At 37.8% G+C, this 19,023-nt stretch overlaps 2 protein-coding genes and 1 long non-coding RNA gene across 3 annotated transcripts; 1 reads left to right on the plus strand and 2 right to left on the minus strand.

Annotated features, from left to right (window-relative positions):
* Positions 1-958: 958 nt before the first annotated feature.
* LOC147559097 (pathogenesis-related protein PR-4-like) lies at positions 959-2,283 on the minus strand. Its single transcript, XM_086660881.1, has 2 exons — positions 1,909-2,283; positions 959-1,348 (listed from the first exon to the last, which is right to left on the minus strand). The coding sequence occupies exons 1-2, from the start codon at positions 2,170-2,172 to the stop codon at positions 1,184-1,186; spliced, it is 429 nt and encodes a 142-aa protein (XP_086517007.1). The 5' UTR covers positions 2,173-2,283; the 3' UTR covers positions 959-1,183.
* A 3,045-nt stretch (positions 2,284-5,328) lies between these two features.
* Positions 5,329-17,488, minus strand: LOC147559098 (pathogenesis-related protein PR-4-like). Its single transcript, XM_086660882.1, has 3 exons — positions 16,895-17,488; positions 6,110-8,616; positions 5,329-5,708 (listed from the first exon to the last, which is right to left on the minus strand). Exons 2-3 carry the CDS (start codon positions 6,371-6,373, stop codon positions 5,544-5,546), a joined length of 429 nt encoding a protein of 142 aa, XP_086517008.1. The 5' UTR covers positions 6,374-8,616; positions 16,895-17,488; the 3' UTR covers positions 5,329-5,543.
* Positions 8,721-10,231, plus strand: LOC147559099 (uncharacterized). The gene is made up of 2 exons (XR_015234492.1): positions 8,721-8,869; positions 9,977-10,231. It is a non-coding gene; the product is annotated as an uncharacterized LOC147559099 (long non-coding RNA).
* Positions 17,489-19,023: the final 1,535 nt, after the last annotated feature.

Consider the following 19,023-nt stretch of genomic DNA (forward strand, 5'->3'; position numbering starts at 1 on the left):
ACTTGTTTTATTCCTTGTTGATTTACAAAGGAAATATAAGACTCTATTTATAGAGTTACAATATTATTAGTTTCTAATTTTACTAGTTCTTAATATCTTACTAGTTTTTAATAGTTTTATGCTACTATATTTACTAGTTCCTAATATTTTACTAGTTTCTAATATTTGATATTTTCTAATATTATTATATGGGATATCTTAACACATAGAAAGATATTTCAACAGTTTCTGTGCTCAGACCTTGTGGTCTAGGCACGACACGACACGACACGGCCCGTTGATCACCTACTTATTTGTATCGTAAGCACTTGGTTCACCATGCTCTGCGAGACGCTCTTTATTTTTTCCTTTGTCTTTTTTCATCTTTTTATGTCATTTTTGCTCTCTCGTCTTTAGTCATCTTAGGTTTCCATTTGTCATTTGTTTAATCTGTTATTCTCTCAAAAATTTTAGATATCTACGTGGGAATTGTCCCTTGACTGTTGGAAAGATCAGAACATATCACTAAGGTAAAATCTTTATAGAATTATCATGTCGAAGTTGAACCAACCAGCTTGGGCTCCACGACTTTTTTGCTTATTTCGGGTTTGTGGGGGCACGTGGCCCAGCCTACAACCCCTCAAGTGATCTCACCAATACAGTGATATCAATGTATGGAGTTGTTTTACTTTCTTTCGATTCTGGCGAAAGGGAGAAAGTTTTAAGGTTACTGATAAGAAGTTTTTGAGCAATTTTCGTGTTCTGTATTCTTCGTAACAACATCAAATCTCAAAAAGAAGAGATACAGAAGGATAAATGCTGAAAAGGCACATTAGTCATGCGAAATAAAATGTTTAGCCAGGATATATCTAGGAATAGTATATTAATTTCCTAGAGTAAGTTTTGACAAAAAAGTTCCCATTTTAGATTTGAATATACTTTAAAGGAATGCTAATTTGAATATTCAACTACAATAAAATACTTCATCAATCTTAGATTTATTTATTTTTGCCATTCACATCTCATGCCCAATGATAGCTTATTTACTGTCCTTTTTATTTGGCTACAAACTTCATTATTCCTCACAAGTTAATTTACTAATTAAGAAGTCATGTGCACTTAATACATACTATATGTATATATGAATGGACAGTTTCATGATATATATATGCCGGTTGGTGTCTTTCGACAAGTCATCGAGAGATTAACAGTTGACAAACTGGTAGTCGACAAACATATGACCAGCGGCAATTCCTCCACCGTTGGTGTCAATCGACCTGAAAACAGGTTCATCCAAATCCAACCCTCCATTGGCACACTGGTCCACAATTCTCACCGTCACGGCAGCACCAGTTGCTCTGTTTGTCACCTGCATTAATACAGTAAACAAGTCATTCCATAGTCTCATCACTTCCCTAAAAAAAAATTGAAGTTCTACAAGTGCCCATACAACTAAATTTTGTGGGGGTATTGGGGTTCATGTGGGAGAGGGGCGCCTTTAGGAATAATGGGTAGGCGCCTATTTAGTCGTGTCAGGCCCAGAGTAAGTTAGGGTTGGGCCAGTTCTATAGCACCTAAAACCAACCCAAGAGCCCAACATCCTACTTCAACGAAGGGAAGTTCATAGGCATGTAAATTAACTCCAACACCATAAATTACACGGGATAATTCAAGAGGATCAAAGGATAGAACCAATGACCTCTTCTTCTTTAAGGTGTGCCCGACTATAAAATCGTATTTTCGGAAATTTTGGCTGCAGATGTTAAATACAAGTTCATATTTGAAAGTTTATATTTTTCATATTATTAAAGGAGTTAATGTATGCAACAACTAATTTTGTAATACAAAATATATAAAACTGACACCTAAGAATGAAAAACAAAGTTGGAAAAGTTAACAAAAACTTTTCTTGAATGTTTAGAAACTTACCCTCAAGCACCTGCCACACGAGTCACGACCACGAGGTCCAACAGGGCCGCAGAAGGCAGTCCAACCATACCTTTGTCGCCACTCAAGCGGCTGACCGGCATCCCAAGTAGCACAGTAAGCGCTAACTCTGTTAAGATCCCATCCATTTTGGGCAGCATTGTAGATATGATAAGTCGACCGAACATTTTGAGCACTTTGTGCAACCACAGTGGTTGCAATTGTGAGACAGACTAGGAAGATGATGCATATATTTTTGGTTGCCATAATTCTAAGTTTTCTTGAGTTGAGAGGATTGTCTTAGATGTCTCAATTTATAGAGTGGGAAACTAGGGCAAGAGAGGGTAATTCTAGGGAAAATTCATCTCTTTGATTTTGACTGGGATATTGTCAAGAAAAGTAACACACTTGGGACCTATTAAGTGGCTAATATAAAATCTTGTGGAATTATTTGTTAACATTTTTTATAATAATCCAAACTAGCAGAGAGCACATCATCAGATCTTGTTGAGTTTTCTATATCAAACGAAACTAATTTCGGATAAGTCACTTAGGCTGCTATTGTCATATATATTGACTGTGGAAAGTCAAGTCTGGCTGCTTAAATTTCTTGACTCATTTTGGTCAATAATAATCGAGAACCAAGCAAACAATTAGCCTGTGTACCGATAAATTAATTGCGTTGCAAGTCAACAAAAGTTTAGGACAGACGAAACAATGATCCAATGTACAGATTATAATAGTTTTTTTTCCAAGTCAGATCTGAAATCTGACTCAATAAGATCTATACTAGCTGTAATTCAGATTGTAGAATTTCGTTTTTGTCTGACTCACGATCTTCGTGTAAATGACTGATTTGTGTACATTTTCGATTCACTTGATTCAGACAATTCAAATACAACCATTAAGACGATCAAATTCAGACAATGAGAAGAAAAAATCAATTGATACCTCAGAAATCGCCATCTAAAGACTAGTGGTATAGTTAAATATTGTCTTCAATTTAGACACAATGAGAATAGTCTGAGATGTTGAGTTTCATTTTGTTATTTTATTCATGCAGGAATTTGATTACCATTACCAAGGGGCCAGGGTAACCATTTGATTTTCATAATTTATTCTTTAATATTGAATCCCTAAACTAGCTTATTTTATAGTTTTATCATATAATTCTAGTTACACTAGTTTGTCATTGACATAATTGAATTGCAACAACAAAAAAGACATAATTGAAAAAAATGTTGTTTTACAAAGACATTTGTGCAAGCATTTACAATAACAGTCTTTTTCTTACTTCTCGCTGGTTCTTTGTTTCGAGAAACTATAACAGTAGAAGTACTTTCTTGTTTCAGTTGTGATAAGTATGGATTGTTATCGTCTTTTATACAACTTGTACATATTCCCATCGTTGTAATTTACTAATTTTATCATGTTTTGGCGATCAGATAAAAGATCTGAGGGAAGGATGAAGAGAGTTGGATCTTGTTCTGGTGCCCGACCCGAGTCTACAATCGAGTAGAGTGTGTCGATGTCAAAATTTGTCAATATGGTATCAGCCAGAATAGTGAATCCACAAGGTTAGATCACGTCGTAATTGACGAATCTGCGTCGTTGAATCCCGCTCCCACTCTTTTGAACCTGGGTGGAAACCCTGCAAGGAGCTCGGAAACCTCTTCAACGCTCAAGACAGTCAAACTGCCCTTGCAGTTAAAAGAATTGAATACTGAATGAACCGTGGATTCGTACCTTGTTCGAGGTAATTTGGTGCCCTTTAATAGGTTGCTTTGACCAACTGTTGATAGATGGTGATGATGAGGCGGTTGAGATCCATGGTTTGGGATTGAAACTACTTTCCCGTATTAGAAGACTTAGGGTTTCCCTTTGAAGCTATCTTGTATCTTGGATATTTAGGAGTTCCTCTGTTTTAGGATCCTAGGTGGATATCTTCTGAGTTGATAGATCTTCTAGGAGATGTTTACTCCTTTAGAGATTCTTGAAGCCAAAGTTAGTTAAATACTCGAGATCTACATCGACTAAGATCTTTGATAAGATTCGGGATTAAGTCCGTAAGCGTAAGGCACGCTTGTACCTCCCCATATTTCGGGATTAAGGATAACTGCTTACTTAGACGTCCCTGGCTTTCTCGCAAATCCCAGGGTAAACCTGGTTGTATTTGAGTCAGGGCTTACGACGCCTAGGACTATCGTACCGACCCCCTAGTTCTGTGCTTAAGTGGCAAACATCTTTTAGATTCATCCTCCTTGTTGACTTGACGCGAATTGACTCACAAGTTTTTGGTGTTCTCTTGACTCATTGACCCCAGTCAACTGTTGTAGAAATTGGATCTATTTTTTGCCAATTTGAGAAACCAAACGTTGTCCCAATCAGGATCAAGACGAACCATTGGATTGGTCTCGTCGAGCTCTTGAAGTTAGACATAAAGTTTGTCAAAATCCAATTTCATATGAATGACTTATCATTGATTTACTTGGGGAATATATAAGCATAACTACAACGTGTACTTTTATTATTAGTACCGTATTGGATAAATAACAAAAGCTTTACATCTTTATATAGAATTTTTTCACATACTAATAATAGATTCTTTGAGACGATGGGCGCTTGGCGTGGGTTGCACCACACAGACCGCGCATCGCACACGCGTACCCCTATAAATACCATAAGATTTCAGCAAACAAATATATCATAATTTTTCTAAGCACCACACAGACTATCATAACTAAGAGATACCATCTTTAACTTGATAGGTAATCCCGTTTTATCCTAGGAGACATACACCATTACTCTTGGTACTAATATACGGAGTATAAATTGTCTTAATTAAGGATTATCCTCGACTCGGATATTTATTACATTTAATTTTGATTTTAATAATCATAACTAAGGGGTACCATCTTTAACTTGATAGGTAATCCGTTTTATCCTGAGGGACATACACCATTACCTTTCGTACTTATATACGAGGTGTAAATTGTGTTAAAGACAGAGGTATCTTCGACTCGGATATTTATTACGTTTAATTTTGATTTAAATAATCATTGTTTTCATATTTTTTAATTAGTTTAGAGAAGATAACTCTTTTTTTGATTTATCAGAAGAAAAGAAACAACCAAAGTGGTTGTAATCTGCTTTGTTTAAACAGAAAGATTAAGATTTATTATCTTAAAAGAGAACTAGGGGACATCATATCTATGGGTCCTAGGCTTATAGTATTAGGACATAGCTCTAAACAAAATTTGTAGGTTTCATACCCAAAGGTAATAGAAAATAAGTTATCCCAAATATATATTGAATCACGACGTTTTTCTTTATTCATGTGGCACTATACTCTCAATTTTTTGATTTTATATTTTCCTAGTAAGGACTTCAAATTTGAATTTGCATATACTTTATTGAATCACATTTCCTAATTTATCTTGTTCACATCTTTTACAATAATAACATCTTATTGCCTGCCCCTTTTATTTTGGCTACAAAGTACAAACTTCATTATTCCTTATAAGTTAACTTCTTATGATGTCATATGCACTCGATGTAATATCACACAACACAAAAGAAAAATACAATATTTTAGATATGCATATAGTCTCCGTAGAAGAAATATGGAATTGTCAGTCTCAACAGTTAACGAACTGGTAGTTGACAAACATATGGCCAGCAGCAATTCCTCTGCCGTTGGTGTCGATCTTCCTAAACACAGGTTCGTCTAAATCCAAACCTCCATTTGCACACTGGTCGACAATTCTCACAGTTATCGCAGCACCGGTCCCTCTATTTGTTACCTGCACTTCAACAAGTCATTTTTCCACTTAATACACAACAAAAAACCAACACCAAAGCCTACATAAGAGATGGCCAATATGAGCAATTATGAGGATACACACTAAACACACATGTATTACTACTAAAAATGATTTTCCGGTATAGATTTTGTGTAAGAACTTTAACAGTTTGTTAGGCGACTATAAGAAAACGACTCAAATGCCATCTCTACGAAGATCAGAACATATGACTTCTGAGTTTTGTGGGGATGTGAACTACTGGACCAAAGGCCCATTTGCTTTGTTACCCTTATTTGTAAACAAATAACCCAACACCCCAAATAAAGGTGTTGATTTAAGATGAATTAGGATGAGGATTGGGTAAAACAAATACAGGATTTGTTTAATGTCCCCATACGTACCCTCAAGCACCTTCCACAGGAATCCCGACCACGAGGCCCTACGGGGCCGCAGAAGGCAGTCCAACCATACTTTTTTCGCCATGCGAGCGGCTTGTTGGCATCCCATGTGGCACAGTAAGCGCCAACTCTGTTAAGATCCCATCCATTTCGGGCTGCATTATAGATATGGTAAGTAGAGCGAACATTCGAAGCACTTTGGGCAACCACAGTGGTTGCAATAGTGAGACATATTAGGAAGATCATGCACATATTTTTCGCAGCCATCTTTGAAAATTTTGTTGTGGAGAGATAATGTTAGATGTCTCAATTTATAGGAGAGAAGGCAAGGAGATCAGAGGGAAAGAGTCATTTGTTATTCTTAATAATATTTGACTGGGACGTGATGCAAGAAATATAAGACTAGTTCCAACAATGTTATTACTAGGTATCTCATTAAATTTTCCTTTGACAAGGTCAAGTTCGAAATTAAGAAAACTAAAGACTGGTCGACCAGATGAGATTTGGCCGAAATATTATTTTGTAAAGCGTAAGCTCGAAATCAAGAAAGACTACTTCTTTGAGATTCATGTGGATAATCGACGTACTTTGCTGTTGTGTGCCAATTGATTTAGTCATCTCTAAGAAGAGCTCATATTGTTATCTATAGTTTATTTATTTTTGTATAATTACATAGATTAAACTACATTGGATAATCTTTAGACGTAGTTTGCTGGTGTGTACCAAAGATTTTGTTCGTTAAAATCGCAGTTTGCGTAATATATTTAATTTACTTTACAAACATAACAAATTTATTTGGACTTAGTACTTTTTTATGAGGATTGGACTTAGTACTTATTGAATATATTTAATTTACTTTACAAACATAACAAATTTATTTGTACTTAGTACTTATTGTTATAAAAGTGAACTGTTAAATGTTCACATATATAGCACGGAAAAAGGGTATTAAACAATTGTTATGTCGTTGAAGGTTATCCATTTGTTATAAAAGCGAATGGTTAAATGTTCACATATATAACACGAAGAAGTAGAAGATCGTAGTAGAAGATAGTGACTATTTGTTCTGAATGTGTAAGAAGGTAATAGAACTTGGTTGTGCTCCCTTTAAACCTAACAGTTGAAGGTGAAGAGAGTTTCAAACAATTGTTATGTCGTTGGCTAGGAAGTAATGAGGAAGAAGGGGTAATTGAAGTTCGGAGTTATGTTATGTGGTTTATGTGGAAAGCTAGAAATATTGTGTTTTCCAAAGTATACTAACCGACGGGTAAAAAATTATTAAAGCAATTCAAGACATGCACACTGAATTCTCCAATGGAAACACCAATATGGAACATCATATGGATCATTTGGTGGTGAAAGAAGTGGATTGTTGTAAGCGGCGTCCAAGAGGTGTATTGAAAATCAATTTCGATGAGGCGTATTGCAATAATATAGCGGGAGCAGCTGCAGTGTGTAGAAATGACGAGGGGAACTTTGTAATGGCTCTATTGTGTAGAGCAAATGCATCTTCGGCAATGGAGGCCGAGGCTATTGTAGCTCGCTTGGCGGTCCAACTAGCGCTTAATTTGCCGGAATATGGTTAGGGGGATGCAATGACTATTATAATGGCTTGTTCGATGGAGAAGGACAACATCCCACAGAGAATCAGACCCCTTATCATGGAGATTACAGAGGAAGCTTCGAGGCTACAAAATAATGACTTCCTTTTTTTATAATCGTGAAGCTAATAATGTAGCTCATACTCTTGCTAAACGTGCTTATAGTAGTGATCTAAATCAAACTACGGAAATCTATCAGATTCCGAGTTATCTTGTAAGTCAGTTGAAGACAGATTTGTCCAACATGAATTCAAGCTCTAATAGCTAATAAAATTGAGGTATTAACCTCTTTTCACCCAAAAAAAATATAGCACGGAAAAAGGGTACCAAATTAGGTTTATCTTTGCATCATACGGAAAAGAATTGTGGAGAATATGAATAATTTTGATGTACTCATACAATCAAGATAGGTAATATGACGATATTCGTTTATAAACGCACTGAATAAGCAATTAGGAAGGCCGTTGGTTTAGGGAAATAAGAATATTATCCAGGGTGAAATATTTTAAACGGAAGATGTGAAATTTAGAAGTTTTTCTGGAGAAATGAAATATTTCTTCTTCTTGTTCTTCAATTCCGACCACCATCTCACGAGTCACGTCACCATCACCACCACCATTTTCTCTTCTTTTTTCTTCCTCCTTCTCTCTAACCTCTCTCCCTCTCTGACCTGTTGCTCTTTCTCTCTCCCTCTTTCTCCTTCTCTCACTGCCTTCTCACTCTCTAGCTCTCTCACCCCCTCACAGTCCATCTCCTCTCTTATTCTCTTTCACTATCTATCTCTCCTTCTCACTGTATTAGCTGCCAAGTATGAAGAAGCAAGGGAGGATAAGCTGAGTAGCCAACGTGAAAATTTCAGTGATATGGTGGCTGACAAAGAGAAGAAGAGAAAGCAAAAATGTAGTGCTCCTACTAATATTTAGGGTGCCTATAGTAACACCCATTTAATACCCCACTTCATAGAAACCCTAGCCCCACTTTGTCCCCTCCTTTTCCTTTCTTTCTTTTGAAACTTTAGCAGCCTCATTTTGGGTTAGAGAGAGAGAAATAAAGATTTTGGGATTTTCTAGTGAGAGAAAGTTAGAGGAAGAAGAAGGGTTTGGAGCTTGGTGATTTATCTTTCTTGTTCTTCACTTGGGGCTTATTTTGCTTGGGATCTAAGGTAGATTTCTATCTCTCTAGGGCTTGAATAGCCATTTTTATAGATAAACCCTAGACAAATTAGATGAAACTACAAACCCTAGATTTTAGTATTACTTGAACATAGACTAGGGTTCTTGACACAAATATATATACTAGAAGTAGTAGATTTATATTCCTACAAACTTATTTTTTTGGGGTCTCTTTGAATCTCATCTATGTGTTAGATTTTGAGATTATTTGCTATAATGACATACTTGATGAACCATACAATCTTCATTTACATTTTCATGCTAGATTCATGTATTACAATAATATTTAGGGCTAGACCTCTTTATTTGCCATGATTTTAGTATATAACTCTTATAATTAGATGCCTCTCACTATTGGACAATACTCTTTATATAGATACATGAACATGTGCTAAAACTCAACATGATATGAGAATTTTAGGCTATTATCATCATTGATTCATTACTTGCAAACATTATAAATATGAAACTCGTATGTCGTAACATACTAATGAATATGATTTTGATTTATGTATGTTGTGGTGTGATGCTATTGTATGTGTGTGATGTGATGAAGTTGGTGGAGGGTTGTGAGAGTTTTGTGGTTGGTTCGACCCTCTCTACCGGATGTGATATAGGTATGGAGCGTATGGGGTCGGCGCTAACACAATGGATGACCTTGTGGACCACACTCTCATACAACGTAGATACCAACTTGTCACATTGCTTTTGGTTGTTTATTACAAATGGTGTGATATTATGTATGTGTGACGTGATGGAGTTGGTGAAGGGTTGTAAGAGTTATGTGGTTGGTTCGACCCTCTCTACTGGATGTGATATAGGTATGGAGCGTATGGGGTCGGCGCTAACACAATGGATGACCTTGTGGACCACACTCTTACATAAGGTGGACACCAACTCGTCATGTCGCTTTTTGTTGTTTGTTACATATGTGGTACACTTTATTTCTAATGGTCACAACTCAGATACTATGCTTGGACATCTTTACATGATATGTGGTTGTCTATTTGTTTTGGTAGCTCTTGAAACTGTCTATTGAGGCTTTAGAGGTTTCGAAATCTACTTGTTGGGGTCTGACCCAACCTTTTATTTTTCAGGACAAGGAAATCGGGAAGTGCCACCTGCTTGAGTCATAGTTAGCCTTGGAGGAGTTTCTTTAGTGGTTTTCGGTCTTTCTTTAGGTAGTTATTTGGAGTTGTATCTCCTAAACACTTGGTGTTATTTATGTTTTATCTTGTCCGACATTTGTGTCGATGACTTAGAGACATCCTGTGAGTTTTGAGAAACTTGGTAAAATTTTATTAGATGATTTATTGTTACTTTTTGAGCTTCATGTTCGATACTATTTGTCTCCTTGATGAGTATATCGTATATGTTTACTGTTCTGCGGAGAAATGCTTTAAGTTTAGGTTTTCATGGCGGCCGACGTGGAAATCTGGATTTGGGGCGTTACAAAGTGGTATCAGAGCTCTAGGTTCATAAATCCTAGGGATTGTGTCTAGGGCTATTAGACAGTTAGAAGCGGTAGTGGCACTTTAATCTTTTTTTGGTTGTTGTGCGTGACAATAATTTAGTTTATCTCCTTATTCTTCTCTTCATTAGATTCATGGACGGAGATGGAGTTATTGGTAGGGGACGTCGTAGTGCTCGCATCCGAGGCCGAGGTACAGGCCGAGGTGTAGGCAGGGGGACAGGCCGAGGTGCAGGCAAGGCGATAGGTCGAGGAGTCCTTGCCGAGGAAAGAGGATCAACAGGAACTGTGGGTACAACGGCGCAGGCTGAGAGCAGTGCAACTCCAGTTCAAAATCCGAATGGAGGGGCAACGGTGACCATTGACGCAGCTGCATTGCAAGATTTGATTAACATTGCAGCGGGAGCGAGATCGGGTTCAGGTTCCAACACGGGAAACAGGAGGTCTTGTGGTACCTGTGGTGAATCAGAGACCACCGACTGAGATGACTTGGGTGCAACATTATCACCATTTCACGAAGATGGGGCCACCTGTATTTGATGGAACCGCGGGACCTTTAGGAGCACATGCATGGTGCCAGAAGATGGATAAGATTTTGCAGAATCTCGAGTGCTCAGATGTGTATAAGCAGAGAATGGCAGTGTTTCAGTTGGAAGGAAATGCCGCTTCTTGGTGGGATACAGAGGCTCGGTTAGTAGATCCTATGGCTATGACATGGACACAGTTTAAGGATGTATTCAAGGCAAATTACTTTCCATATTCAACACAACAGAAAGTATCAAAAGAATTTCAAAATTTGAAGCAGGGAGAGAATCAGACAGTCTTAGAGTATGAGCAAGAGTTTCATCGACTGTCATTGTTTGCAACTCACTTGATCCCTACTGAACAGTATAAGATTGAGAGGTTTGTGAATGGGTTGCTACCTAACATTGCGAGACAAATCATTGGGCAACCTAGTTTTGACACTTATCAGAAAGTGGTGACATGTGCTAAGGCACAAGATGACTACATTCAAGAGATGAGGAAGCAGAGGAGTGGCAAGGGAGAGATGGGACATAACCAGAACTGGAGTGGTAATAACAACAAGAACGGTGGTAAGAATCGAAGTGACCGCTATCATGGACAGCGTGATGGCAAGAGGCCTCGTACAGATCGGGATGATAGAGCAGTGGTAGCAACTGGTGGACAACCAGAACCACTGAATGGCAACTGGGGAAGACAGAGAGCTTTCCAGGGAATTTGTTACACTTGTCATGGGCAGGGTCATAGAGCAGTTGATTGTCCTAAGAAGAATGAGACTCGAATTGGTAATCAAGGGCGACAACATGATCATAATCAACAAGGGAGGTTGCAGGGACGGGGTCAGCAGCTGCAGCTGAATGCCGTAGTTCCTAGGGATGTTGGAGCACCTGCTGAGGTGGTTGAAGGTACATTTCTTATTCATAGTAATCTGGGAAGAGTATTATTTGATCCTGGTGCCATGGGTACATTTATTTCTACTTCTTTTGTACGCACTTTGCCTATTGTGTTAAATCGATGTGTGAGCCCTTTTGTTGTATCGTCACCTTGGGGTGGGTCTATAGTGATAGACCACATTTGTCGGGGGTGCATTATTAAATTAGGTGAACGAGAGTTTGCTTCAGACCTCTTTGTACTTCAGTTAGTTTACTATGATGTCATCCTAGGCATGGATTGGCTTGCTTCATATCATGCACTTGTGGACTGTTTTGCCAAGACGGTCACATTTTCTCTTCCGAGTGTTGGTTGTGTCTGGACTTACGAGACAGATGAGGGAGATGCACTTGGGTAACGTGGAACTGATAGAGCATCCGGTGATGGGTAAGACGCTAGAGATGATTGATGTGGTATGTGAGTACCATGGGGTGTTCAGCTATATACCAGGGTTGCCACCACGCAGAGAGGTTGACTTCTGCATAGAGTTGGAACCGGGTACTGCACCGATAGCTAAAACTCATTACCGAATGGCTCCAGTTGAACTACGTGAGCTCAAGGACCAGATTCAACAGTTACTTGACTTGGGTTTCATACGCCAGAGTAGCTCCCCGTGGGGTGCGCCTGTTCTTTTTGTTAAAAAGAAAGACGGATCGATGAGGTTGTGTATTGATTATAGGGAGTTGAATAAGGTTACTGTGAGGAATAAGTACCCTTTACCGAGGATCGATGACTTATTCGATCAACTGAGAGGATCCAAGTGGTTTTCGAAGATTGACTTGAGATCAGGGTATCATCAGTTACGGGTTAGAGAAGAAGACATTCCTAAGACTGCATTTGCGACACGTTATGGTTCTTATGAGTTTTTGGTTATGCCTTTTGGTTTGACTAATGCTCCAACAGCTTTCATGGATTTGATGAATCGGGTATTTCGAGATTTCTTAGATAAGTTTGTCATCGTATTTATTGATGATATCCTTATCTACTCTAGAACTAAGGAAGATCATGAGGATCACTTGCGACAAGTACTAGAGAGACTGATGGAACATCAGTTGTATGCTAAGTTCGAGAAGTGTGAATTTTGGCAAGAAGAAGTAAAGTTCTTGGGTCATGTTATTTCTAGCATCGGAGTATCAGTCGACCCTTCTAAGGTCGAGGCAGTGCTTAATTGGAAGCAACCCACATCTGCGACGGAGGTTCGTAGTTTTCTGGGATTGGCTGAATATTACAGGCGGTTTATCAAGGGGTTCTCGAGTATTGCAGGTCCTTTGACGAACCTAACTAAGAAGGAAGTTCCGTTTCGATGGTCTACAGAGTGTGACTTGGCATTTCAAGAACTAAAGACGAGATTAACTACTGCACCAGTTTTGACCATTCCTGAGGGTGGTGTTCGGTTAGTGATTTACATTGATGCTTCAATTCAGGGTTTGGGTTGTGTTCTTATGCAGAGTGATAAGGTGGTTGCCTATGCTTCGAGGCAGTTGAGACCGCATGAGCGGAATTATCCAACTCATGACTTAGAGTTGGCAGCTATAGTGTTTGCTTTGAAGATTTGGAGACATTATTTGTACGGAGAAAAGTTTGATCTCTTTACCGACCATAAGAGCCTCAAGTATCTATTCTCGCAAAAGGAGTTGAACATGCGCCAACGCCGATGGTTAGAGTTGATGAAAGACTATGACTTCTCGCTACAGTACCACCCGGGTAAGGCTAATGTAGTAGCTGATGCATTAAGTTGACAACCAATTGGTATCATAGCCGCATTGATGATGAATCAGTGGAAGATGTTGGAGGATGTGGCAACATATGACATTGATATGGTTGGGTCAGGAGTTGACTTGTTATTTCTGGGTAGTATGGTTGTTAGGCCATCCTTGCTGGACCGTATTGTGGATGTGCAAGTTAACGATGAGTGGTGCCAGAAACAGGTTTCGTTAATGCAAGAAACTGAAACTGAGTTCAGTACAGGACAGGACGGAGGATTGAGGTTCCGAGGGAGGTTATTTGTACCGGCAGATCCGGTCTTGAGACGGGATATATTAGACGAGGCACATCGGAGTAAGTACACTGTTCATCCTGGTGGTAACAAGATGTACAAAGACTTAAAGAGGCAATATTGGTGGTCCGGAATGAAGAAAGATGTTGCTGAACATGTAAGGAAGTGTGAGGTGTGTCAGATGGTGAAAGCAGAAAATCGACATCCGTTGGGACTTCTAGAACCGTTGCCTATTCCAGAGTGGAAATGGGAGAACATATCGATGGACTTCATCACAGGTTTACCGCGTTCGAGTCGAGGCTTTGATGCCATTTGAGTGATAGTTGATAGGCTGACTAAGTCGGCTCACTTCTTACCAGTGAAGACGATAGATAGTGGAGATCGACTGACACAATTTTACATTAAGGAGATTGTCAGGCTGCACGGAGTTCTAGTGTCTATTGTGTCAGATAGAGATTCATCCTTTACTTCTCGGTTCTGGAAGAGTTTCCAGGCTTCTATGGGAACATCATTACACTTTAGCACCGCCTTTCACCCTCAGACGGATGGGCAGACAGAGAGAGTCAACAAAGTACTCGAGGATATGTTACGGTGCTCGATACTAGATCTTGGTGGTAGTTGGCAAGATCACTTGCCCTTGGTAGAGTTCGCATATAATAATAGTTACCAATCTAGCATTGGCATGGCTCCTTTCGAGGCATTATATGGGAGGCCTTGTCGATCACCATTGTGTTGGACAGAGGCAGGAGATGCTAAACTAGATGGACCAGAGGTGATTCGGGATACTTCTGAAAAGATTGCGTTAATTCGGAGTAGGCTCAAAGCAGCTCAGAGTCGTCAGAAGAGTTATGCTGACAAACGACGTAGAGATTTGGAGTTTATCGTTGGAGAGGAGGTGTTATTGAAGGTGTCACCTATGAAGGGTGTTTTACGGTTCGGTAAGAAAGGAAAGTTGGCTCCCAGATACATTGGACCTTTCAGGATAGTGGCAAAGGTGGGCAAAGTAGCTTATCGTCTTGACTTGCCTGCAAGTTTGGCAGGAGTGCACAACGTATTTCACATATCGATGCTTCGGAAGCATGTGAGAGATGAGGATCAACATTTGGTGGTTAACTACCATGATTTAGAGCTCCAACCAAATGCATCATATGAGGAGGAACCAGTTCGCATCGTTGATCGAAGAGAGCATGTGCTTCGCCGAAAGACTATTCCCATGGTCAAAGTTCAGTGGAATCATCACAATGATAAAGAGGTTACTTGGGAGCGCGAGGATGATATGCAACTCCGTTATCCTCATCTCTTCCTCTCACCAGGTACGTTCAATTTCGAGGACGAAATTTTCTTTTAGGAGGGGAGATTGTAGTGCTCCTACTAATATTTAGGGTGCCTATAGTAACACCCATTTAATACCCCACTTCATAGAAACCCTAGCCCCTCTTTGTCCCCTCCTTTTCCTTTCTTTCTTTTGAAACTTTAGCAGCCTCATTTTGGGTTAGAGAGAGAGAAATAAAGATTTTGGGATTTTCTAGTGAGAGAAAGTTACAGGAAGAAGAAGGGTTTGGAGCTTGGTGATTTATCTTTCTTGTTCTTCACTTGGGGCTTATTTTGCTTGGGATCTAAGGTAGATTTCTATCTCTCTAGGGTTTGAATAGCCATTTTTATAAATAAACCCTAGACAAATTAGATGAAACTACAAACCCTTGATTTTAGTATTTCTTGAACATAGACTAGGGTTCTTGACACAAATATATATATTAGAAGTAGTAGATTTATATTCCTACAAACTTATTTTTTTGGGGTCTCTTTGAATCTCATCTATGTGTTAGATTTTGAGATTATTTGCTATAATGACATACTTGATGAACCATACAATCTTCATTTACATTTTCATGCTAGATTCATGTATTACAATAATATTTAGGGCTAGACCTCTTTATTTGCCATGATTTTAGTATATAACTCTTATAATTAGATGCCTCTCACTATTGGACAATACTCTTTATATAGATACATGAACATGTGCTAAAACTCAACATGATATGAGAATTTTAGGCTATTATCATCATTGATTAATTACTTGCAAACATTATAAATATGAAACTCGTATGTCGTAACATACTAATGAATATAATTTTGATTTATGTATGTTGTGGTGTGATGCTATTGTATGTGTGTGATGTGATGGAGTTGGTGGAGGGTTGTGAGAGTTTTGTGGTTGGTTCGACCCTCTCTACCGGATGTGATATAGGTATGGAGCGTATGGGGTCGGCGCTAACACAATGGATGACCTTGTGGACCACACTCTCATACAACGTAGATACCAACTTGTCACATTGCTTTTGGTTGTTTATTACAAATGGTGTGATATTATGTATGTGTGACGTGATGGAGTTGGTGAAGGGTTGTAAGAGTTATGTGGTTGGTTCGACCTTCTCTACCGGATGTGATATAGGTATGGAGCGTATGGGATCGGCGCTAACACAATGGATGACCTTGTGGACCACACTCTTACATAAGGTGGACACCAACTCGTCATGTCGCTTTTTGTTGTTTGTTACATATGTGGTACACTTTATTTCTAATGGTCACAACTCGGATACTATGCTTGGACATCTTTACATGATATGTGGTTGTCTATTTGTTTTGGTAGCTCTTGAAACTGTCTATTGAGGCTTTAGAGGTTTCGAAATCTACTTGTTGGGGTCTGACCCAACCTTTTATTTTTCAGGACAAGGAAATCGGGAAGTGCCACCTGCTTGAGTCATAGTTAGCTTTGGAGGAGTTTCTTTAGTGGTTTTCGGTCTTTCTTTAGGTAGTTATTTGGAGTTGTATCTCCTAAACACTTGGTGTTATTTATGTTTTATCTTGTCCGACATTTGTGTCGATGACTTAGAGACATCCTGTGAGTTTTGAGAAACTTGGTAAAATTTTATTAGATGATTTATTGTTAATTTTTGAGCTTCATGTTCGATACTATTTGTCTCCTTGATGAGTATATCGTATATGTTTACTGTTCTGCGGAGAAATGCTTTAAGTTTAGGTTTTCATGGCGGTCGACGTGGAAATCTGGATTTGGGGCGTTACAAAAAAATGCACGAGAAGGACAGGAAGTCGAACAAGAAAGATTTCAAGTCTTAGCTGTGATATTTGTAATTTGTACGTGGTAATTCAGAGTATCTGCATATTTAAAGTGACCTGAGTGGTGTTGTAGTAACTAATGAATCAAATCTATGTAACCATTGCATCAAAAAATAATATGTTCACGTTTTCTTCCCTTCTCTTACTAAAGGACAACTTCATCAAATGGTCATCAACCCACCAATAGTACTAAACTACTATTCCTATCCTTGAGAGAGTACCTTTCAACAGTTCATCTAGCAATTTCGTCATCTATTTGAAACTGTAGATTCCGAAACATGGTTTCCCAACTCAAAATTTTGAAGTTTTATGATGAAAATTGTGGTTATCCAAAATTAAGTTGTTTTACATCTTTGAGCCATTTCATCGAGCACAAAGTGAACATCATTTAGAAAGCAAAAGTTTCTCCAAAACAAAGAGGTTTAAGAAAAAAAGAAATACCTGGCTTTCCATGATTTTCCACTTAGAATGGGATGAGAAAAAACGATAGAGAGAGAGGGAGACACAGGTGAGAGAAAGAAATAGAGAGATATGCAAATGATGATGGTGGTTGTTGGATTTGGTGATAGGAAAAAAAGATAAGAGAGAAAGATTTGAAAAAAAAATTAAAGTCGCCGACAATGAGATTTTATTTAACAATCAGATTTTATCTGGGGTTCAAAGACTTTATAAAAGATTTGTCAACTTTAGTTGATCAATATATTTTCTGATTGTTAAATAAAATTTTGTTCACTATTTTTTCTCATCTAGAGAGAAAACACAAATCCCTAGATTACATAGATTACATATTAATTTATAATACCTATACTAACCTTCTTTATATATAAAATCTGATTTACATTCTAAAATCCAAAATATCTTTTTTCCATTTTTATCTCCACATTCTCTCTCTAATCACGTTTAAATTCAAAGTAAATTTCATCTTCAATATATTCCGTAACTGAAATCGGGAAACTTTCTTTCTCTCTAAAAACGAAAGCTCCAATAAACCTCCATTAAACTCACCAGCAGCAGTACAAACCTCTATAATTGTTTCATCTTCATTACAGCAGCAGTAAAAACCTCCATTGTTTATCTTCATTAGAGCTGCTGAAATCATCTTCTTCATCGTTAATGAGGTAAAACACTTTCTGTTTTATATGATTTTATATTATGTTTCAGTTTATTATAACAGATTCTCCCTCTAAAGTTGATCATATATGATTTTGAGTATAAGTTTCAAAGATTTTTTGTACTAATTCATAGAAACAATCGAATGTTTGATGTTTATTTTCTTTCTCTCTCTTAAAATTTCATTTATGTTTTTGATCTTGATGTTCAATCCTTCAACTCGAGTTTTTAATTATTGCAATCAATCATCAAAGTAGATATCTTTAGATTTGTAGTTTAAGCTTAATGATATTCTCATTTTTTTCTTCAGATATGGTTTTCAATCCGTACGGATTTATGAAACATTTGTTCTTTCGTACAGTTACTCATAACAGAATTTACAGTACATGTACTTTAGCGTAAATTACCAGATGAAATTTCAAAGAGAATCATCAAATCAAAGTGAGTCAACGAAACTAATGGAGAGTACATGGATGGACACCATTTTTGAACCAGAGAAGATTTTGTATTTTTTTTGTAACAGAATGTAAAGGATGTGTAATGTAAAAGAAATTATGTGTAATTTATTGAACAAGACCCACATACATTTGATAAATTATGTTGTATACTTGCCAAATGATGGTTTCCTCGTCATAAATAATACATAATTTACGTATTTGTTTCATAATTTGTATTCTATGTGTATTTATGTATGAGTAAAAACGAAAACAAATGTTGCTTTAATGTTCCCAGAAAAATATACTATTTCCAAATCTGAAAGTTAAGTGAGAGAAAGTGATATATATGTTTTGTATGTTAACCCCCAAATCACGCTAAATATTGATCCCAAAAAATATACTATTTCGAAATTTGAAAGTTAAGTGAGAGAAAATTGATTTGAATCGAAAAAAATTTACATAGTAAGAGAGAGAAAATTTATTTGGTTTCGAAATCTGTAAAGAGAGAGAAAACTGATTTGGTTACGATTTTTGTTTTGA

Source organism: Eschscholzia californica, unplaced genomic scaffold (genome assembly GCF_041429995.1).
Source record: "Eschscholzia californica isolate CP2 unplaced genomic scaffold, dmEscCali1.0.p SCAF_2, whole genome shotgun sequence".
Lineage (NCBI taxonomy): Eukaryota > Viridiplantae > Streptophyta > Magnoliopsida > Ranunculales > Papaveraceae > Eschscholzia > Eschscholzia californica.

Excerpts from the sequence above, each read along its gene's own strand:
- LOC147559097 (XM_086660881.1), bottom strand. The coding sequence starts at position 2,172 with ATGGCAACCAAAAATATATGCATCATCTTCCTAGTCTGTCTCACAATT. Across the intron at positions 1,349-1,908 it reads CGTGTGGCAGGTGCTTGAGG|GTGACAAACAGAGCAACTGG; the intron begins GTAAGTTTCTAA and ends GTATTAATGCAG.
- LOC147559098 (XM_086660882.1), bottom strand. The coding sequence starts at position 6,373 with ATGGCTGCGAAAAATATGTGCATGATCTTCCTAATATGTCTCACTATT. Across the intron at positions 5,709-6,109 it reads CCTGTGGAAGGTGCTTGAGG|GTAACAAATAGAGGGACCGG; the intron begins GTACGTATGGGG and ends GTTGAAGTGCAG.